This window comes from Capsicum annuum, chromosome 5, assembly GCF_002878395.1.
Source record: "Capsicum annuum cultivar UCD-10X-F1 chromosome 5, UCD10Xv1.1, whole genome shotgun sequence".
In the NCBI taxonomy this organism is placed as follows: domain Eukaryota; kingdom Viridiplantae; phylum Streptophyta; class Magnoliopsida; order Solanales; family Solanaceae; genus Capsicum; species Capsicum annuum.
The window spans coordinates 81,060,053-81,067,614 of NC_061115.1; the positions used below are offsets into that span (position 1 = coordinate 81,060,053).

Sequence of the window (7,562 nt, forward strand, 5' to 3'; positions counted from 1 at the left end):
TTAAGCACGAATAGAACGATCTAAAACGGTTGTGTAACCTAGAGAGATGGCCATATCTTTTTGATGGATGTGGTATCAAGGTTCGATTTATTTGGAAAAAAGGTCAATCTTAGGGGAGACCATTCAAATGGTTTAATTGATGGCTTCTTTTCGATCTTTTTGGCTAAACCTAAAGAAGACTTCCATCATTCAACTTTATCTTTTGAAGAAGGAATCATGTCACTTGGAATTTTAGAAAGTGAATCCTCTCTTTCAGATCCTGGCCTTGGTAGAACTTGTCTTTTATTGGGATTTTGATTGAAAAAATGTTAGGACAGTTCCTCATGTGCCTAAGAAGCCAAGGTAATCTCGATTGAAGGTAATTCAACATTTTCCTATATAATCTTATTTATAGAAATAAACTTGATCAAAGGGGAGAATAAGCAAGTTTAGTGGTAGAAACCTCTGTAATCGATGGGAACCTCGAAAGCTATCTACGGCAGGAGAAAACTCATATTAAGCACTGCCCTAGCATCAACTGGTACAAGGAGGAGGCACGATAGTGAAGATCAATCCATCTCAATCTACATAAAGCATTGCCTTGGGCATGCAACCCAAAAAGATAGAAGGACCGCTCGCTCGAAGAAAACTCTTTTAGAGCCTGGTACCAGCCAAGCCCCCTCTCCTTACAGTGGCTGAACGCCCCTTGAATCAGCAACAAGAGTCGGTTATGGAATAGCCTTTTAGTCGGTTTTCTCGTTCTTAGACCTGCCTTGATGGAAACTAGGATATTACATATATAGTTACACTTGCCTTCACTTAGAAACTCTATGCCCCCTATTAGATTAAGGCATGCTCTCGAAACTAGATTCACTCATGCTTGTCTCCAAAGATTAACCTATTCTCGAACAGTCTGGTATTAGACTATCCCACACTACTTGAAGCCTTCATAAATACATTGTAAGCTTCTATCATAGTGGAGGTTGCTGTGACGAAATCCTTGTGCCAGTGAAAATTGCTTCCAATGATCGGGAAATCCAAAATACAAAAAACATTGCTATATTTCCAACACTCCAGATAGGAAAAAAGATCTATGTCCATCCACAAATTCATTTCAATCCACATCGGAAAATATAGGCTTTCTCTACTAGCAGTCATCAAAAGAGGAATGGTCAAACGCTAGTTTGATAAGCCAAGGAAAAACAACCACCGCTTGGTTTTGTTTTGACACTCAAGCGACCCGCCCTGCTAAAGAAGATCGATGAAAAGTTTAGATTTCACCACCTCTATCTACCCAACTAGTACTATTTGATCTAAAAAAATCCAACCTGGAAAATTTTTCTCCCCCAAAAAACCCTTTATCCCCAAGCCCCTTTACTAGGTTGGGCAAGCTTTGGTGGCCCTATTCCCAAGAAGTTGCTGGTCGGGATGGTGGAACTATAGGGGCGTCCGGACCTAGGGTTACCCGCAATTGGTAGTGGAACAACCAGAAGAGTAGTATGGGAGACAAGGTTAGGTGCTGGGTAACGCAGCGCATCTATTTTTGGTATAGAGGCGGTGGGGGGTGCTAACTCGGCCACCCAACCCAGTAGGTCAGGGGCAGGCCAACCATCGATTTGAATTCTGCCACCTTTTTTGTGGATCACCTGTGGTTACTAGATGATGGGAATAACAAATAAGAAATTTGGAAATAAGCATGAAATGTCAATATATGAATTGTTTCATTATTTGTTATTTTCGGGTCTTTTCGTTGCATTCACTAACAACAAGAAACAACCACCAGTGGTTGGTGCATCCCTTGCATTTTGGTGTATTCTTCTTTTTTTCCTTGGTCTTTCGTACCATCATATTCCTAATAACTTATCCAATTACAATGTATTAACCGCTAATGCACCTTTCTTTGATCAAATCTCAGGGATATGGTCTAATCATGAGGGTAGTATTTTTTCATGGTGTCGGATCCTAAGTTTTTATGGATTCCTTCTTTATTACTGGGGTCGACCCCTAAGACATATTGTCCAAAAATGAGGAGTGTTCAGCCACTTGATTGTAAGTAGAGGAGGCCATATAGAAAATTTTTTTTTTTTTTTTGAACTTCGTGAAGAGCTCTATTCTATCTCTCCCTTGTTACGAACAAAATATTGGAATAAAATCCCAGTTATACACTCCCTTCATTCTACGAACCCTTGTTGATTCTGATCATCGTTCGCAAAGGAACCAAACTTTTGATGGGCCAACCCTTTTTTATGCGCCGCTTTACCTTGCAAGGAAAATGAGCTTTGTTCTTATTGGTGCTAGGCGCTCCCGTGGTTCACAAAAAGGAAAAAAGATGTTGAATCTGGCACGAGATGATAAAGAGAGAGCTTCATCTATCGATGAACAGTGGATTAATAGAGCTCGTGGCATTGCTTTATTTTTCTCCCTTTTCCTATCAGCGAGTTCCGACCCTTTTGTTAAACATTTCTTCATTTGTACTGAACTGCTTGCAGAATCAAATCCTGTTCCACAAGATCCAATATTAGCTATACATCCTCCTTTCATTTTGCCAGAGATTTTTCCAGTGCTATGGGCTTTGGCTTATGTAGATAAAAAATAATAAATGGGATTATGGTACTCCACTGGCCGCCAATGCGGAAAGATGCTGTCGAACAGAATAGAACACTGTTTCACTCTGTTGGATGTGTCGGATCCTGCATAACAAGCAAGATCTTTACCCTTAAATTCAAACATATGGGCACAAAATGCTATCCTTCTTTATTGTTATGTATCAATAAAAGCTTACTTATGCTTCTTCGATGGTGTTTTTTTGCCCTCTCTTCGCTCTGGAAAAGAGTGCTAGTGGATAGGGGAGGGAGCAGGCAAAGTGTGTCGTTCTTAATAGAAAGAAATATACCACTACTTATCCTCTTTTTTGGACCGCCGACGCGAACATAGTGGTCTTTGACTAGGACCGGGAACCAATTCGAATTTTGATCTTGACATGTCAGTGGTTTTTAACTATAGGCATTATGCCAGGAAGTTGGTGGGCTTATCATGAATTAGGTCGAGGTGGCTGGTGGTTTTGGGATCCCATAGAAAATGCTTCTTTTATGCCTCGGGTATTAGACACAGCTCGTATTCATTTAGTAATTCTACCCCTTCTTCATTCTTGGACCTCGTTTCTTAATATTGTTACTTTTCCATGCTGTGTCTTAGGAACCTTTTCAATGTGGTTCGGATTGCTAGCTCCCATTCATACAAGAAAAAACCCAGTGTCGTAGTTAGCCAGGTGAGTAACGAATAGTCCATAGGCAGAGGAGGCCCCTTTCCCAATCAAAATCTTTCCCTCTTAATCTGCATCCAAATATGGAGTAAGGATGAAATGAAATGAAAGAGTGGAGTAGTAAAGAAACTATGATGAAGCCTGTCAACAACATATTCCAAAATATGCTTAACAAAAACAAGATAAATGCCAAGTTCGTACATGATGCGCTTAAATTGCTCTTCGCTATAGCTCTGAAAAAGGCTAAACTAACCCATGAAAGTAAGAAAAAAAGGAAAGAACTAAATCCAATGCTATTGATTTACCGCTTAAGGATTTGCGCTCTCCAAGAAATCATTAAGATCCTTTGTTCAATGGAATTAAGATCAAACATATAAGATGCACTAACAACTACTGTCATAGCTAATTTAAGTGCTAGTCTAGTAACTACGATTATTGATTGAATTACCAGTCCTTTATCTTTAGTTAGAAGACCTTCAAGGCTGACTTCTTTTTGTTACCATGATTCTACCCAAAGGTGATTAGTTACCAATGAAGACATTAATGGTCGAATTAAATCTGTACAATATCTCAATTTCGACTGCTGGCAGACGTATAACTATCATCCGCAGTCAACCTTACTTCGGTACAAAAGATTGATGTGTCACATTCCTAACCATAGGATTTGTCCACTAGAAAGGTCGGGAATTCATTACTATGTATATAATTACCAACATCTCCACTTTCCCTGCTCTGATATAAGTTGAAATTCTCAAAGTTAAGAGTAAAGTATAAGTGAAATATCAGAGATTGCCTCCTCTTCTATTGTCACTCTCTTCATTTATTCAATGCTTTGGAAGAAGAGGAGCAGCAAACAAAGAGAGCACTTGGCATTGGCTCATTTCATGCTATAATGCTTTCTCTATATCTCTTGGTTGAAAAAGGGATGAGACCCTATAGTCTCTATCCAGTGCTCTTTCAGCTCGATATTAGTATAAGTATCAATATCTTTCCTTTTCTGTGTATGAGTTGAATTTTAAGTAATCGATGAGACTAGTAAGGATTATCCAATAGGTATAACCCTTGTCTTTTTTCCTTTTAAAATTCTTGAGGGACTTCTTTCAACGTCAATGCTTCGGGTACTACCAAAAACAACATAGAAAGAAATCGTTCTGCTCTGTTCATCTATCCCTAAAAATAACAAGCAAGAAGGGATGCTAAAGTTCAAATCCGCAGTGATCTCTGCTAATGTATATAGTATGTCATGTTAGGTAAGTTGATTCATTTCCATCGATAAAATGAATTAATCTCAGTATGTCATGAATTCATGTTGTCCACGACTCTATCTGGGTTAGTCTAGGTTCATTATCAAGTTTCAGTTCCAATTTCGATTTTTATGTATATTGATGTGATTGTTCTGTAAGTCGACTTGAAACTAACTTGCTATCATGGAATTGTAACAATTAGGAATGAAGGTTCCAGTTGCAATAAATATCTCAAAGCTAAACTGGAAGCATGCTTCAAGTGGGAACTGTCTCATTCATCTGAATAGGACAACTGAATAAATGCCACTGACTAGTATGATCGGTTGATCAGTGGCCATGATTAAGACGCATATAAATTGAGCTATTCACAGGAAAAAAGGTCAGAGGTCCATATTAGAATCGTGGTCTTCAACAAGCACTATGTCTTTCTTATTATAGGGATAATTGAAAGAAATCTTAGTGAATATTGTTACTCTTACTTAATTACAGTGGGCAGGTTGTTGTATTCACAAGTGGATGGAGCTTGGACATACAGAGGTTATGGGTGATTCATCGAGCTGGAACTCTTATCACTATAGTGAGACCAACTCCAGCCAGTATCCTAATGGAATGTGGCACCAGTTTATTTGATGGGAACACCTATATCCACAGCGGTGAGCCAGTACTCTCTTGCTCCAATGTATGTGACCCAATTCATTGGTATGAGAGGACCAATCCTCTCATTACTAAGGGTGAATCAAATCCACATATCGAACATTGTTGGACCTTATTTAGCCCCGATTGGCCTATAACGAATATGAAATACATATTCCTACCAAACAACATGTGTTAGAACATGCTGATTCACCAAGAAAGAGATATCATCTGCCCATTGGAAAGAAGCCGGGATAATGCAAACTAAAAAACACCCTTACGCTCAAGTTTGATTGGTGGGCTACAACAAAGATCAAAGGGATAAACTTTCCCATTATCGAAACAAATATTTTATTTCCAGGGTTCCTCACTTGTTTTTTAATTTCTTTTTACAAAATGTAATTTTAAACGATCGGAGTGGAAAATCTCTCCCGACAATTGGAGAAGGAGAAACCTATTCCTACGGGCCTGGAACTGTGTTGAATGAAGTAAGAATTTTGCGATAGGGCCTGACAATTTAAATCTAGGTGCTTGTTTAGTTCCCGGGGATACCGTTTATGTTGTGAAGTCCTGAGGTCCCCTCCATCTTTGCTTGAAGCTCAGGTATTCTTCCTTCACCCACTTATGAAATTAAAGCATCTAGTCTCGCCGCTAGTAGACAAGCTACCTTCTTTGGCCCTGCCTTACACACCTTATTTATCCTGCCTGCCGCCCTTGAAAACAGCCTTTCTTAGCTTTTGACCTCCCACAAGAAATAGATTTCTTTAATTTGAAGCTCCGTACTCTTGTGAAAATGGACTTCACTGTCTCAACCACCCGCCTTTCCCTTCTTTTGTTTGTTCTGGACCCAAAAATGCTCGTTCGCTTGTCATTGGGGATCCCAATCTGAATTGCTCATGGTTTATTAATGTTGGGGTTGTTTTTACTTACCTTTTTGTCTATAAAAGAAATGAATCAAAAATCAAGATGTTAATGAAAACGTATTTTATCCCCTATCGCACGGAAAGAGAAACCTATAGTTTGTTTGATAGGCTCGTAATTGCTTATTATTGGTTCCCTGGCCCCTATCAATGTGAATGGATTTTTAGACTAAACCCAAGACCACTCTCTTTCCTTTTGAGTTTGCTCTTAGGTACCTAGCCCGAATAAGGAAAGACGAGGCATAGCAAAGGCTAAGGCGATTGAAGAAAGACTGAGTCCCGGTAGCAAAGGCCTATTTTGCTTTGATTTAAAGGAGTTCATTAGCTGCTTGGTAGGATGCTTCTTGATTCAGTATTTGTATTGGATTTCTTTTTTGATTTAATATACTTACGCATAGAAAATATGACATAGAGCTATACCGTCCAACCACTCTCTCTATTTAGAAAAATGGACATCAAAATGCCTTGCGCTCACGGCCCCTTCTTCACATTAAAGTGAATCGTCGCAGCAACCCAAGGTGGGAATGAATCCTTTTTTTGTTCTTTCAAATCTTTCATCGACTGTTGGGTTCTCCCGGGACACTGACCCTTGGGATTCAGAAATATCTAATTCTGCTTTTCAAGCACTACCTGTCCACTATTTCACTCATACTATCCATCCTTTCCACGTAATGCATATTCGAGCCACCGTCAAAAGAACTACCTTTCACATCCAAACTCGGGGTCCTACCCCTGTCTTTTACCTTATCGCCCTTACGCTCCTTCCCTTGCCAATAGATCAGAATCTTTTCCAACAACGTCCAGGACTCTATCATTCCAACCCCCTACAACTGAGGAATCGAACATCAAGAGATAGAATAAGGCAAGAGACGCTCTAGTTAACTGATAGATAAGGCACCCACAAGCAGGGACTGAAGAGATAGAAAAGGGAAGATACTCCAATCGACCTGAATAGATAGCCTGTGGGAGAATCGGTGCACCCAACCTCAAGATAAGAAAAAAAGGCCGCTTCGAATGCCTTTCCTTTCATTTGCCTCTTCCCACAAGAAATAACGTATGTAGTAGTGCCCTTTTTTGCTAGTTGTAAGAACTCAACAGTTGTGACAAATCGACTCGTATCAAGAGTAAAAGCTCCTGACTAGCTTTAGAGCATATGATAATTGGTACTACTTTGCTATCGGTCACCGTTAAGGATGATTCGGTTTGTGTTCATCGAATTGACTCGAGAGAAGAAAAGCAAAGAAGGAGCTTTCTATTTGGGTCCACTCGATGAGTATCCCTTGAATTTATGTTCCACAAGTGCAAAGCCTTCCATTTAGGCAGGTTGAAAGTGCCATAAAGGACTATGATCTCTTTTGTCAGAAAAGAAATTGCGTAAATTCTGCCTTTTTTGATCCCAATTTTCCACTCTTTCTGTGAGGCAAAACCTCACCACACTACACTGTACTTCGACATAAGAGAAGAGGATCGGGCACTTTGTATCTTTGGGATAGGAGTTGGCGGTATTCTTTAAGAGATCTTCAA

The 7,562-nt window shown here is 39.6% G+C and overlaps 1 protein-coding gene across 1 annotated transcript; it reads right to left on the reverse strand.

Moving 5' to 3' along the window:
• Positions 1-2,235: 2,235 nt before the first annotated feature.
• On the reverse strand, positions 2,236-2,520 carry LOC124898515. The gene has a single exon (XM_047412153.1). The coding sequence runs from the start codon at positions 2,518-2,520 to the stop codon at positions 2,236-2,238; it is 285 nt and encodes a 94-aa protein (XP_047268109.1).
• Between the last annotated feature and the right edge of the window lie 5,042 nt (positions 2,521-7,562).

Excerpts from the sequence above, each read along its gene's own strand:
- LOC124898515 (XM_047412153.1), bottom strand. The coding sequence starts at position 2,520 with ATGAAAGGAGGATGTATAGCTAATATTGGATCTTGTGGAACAGGATTT.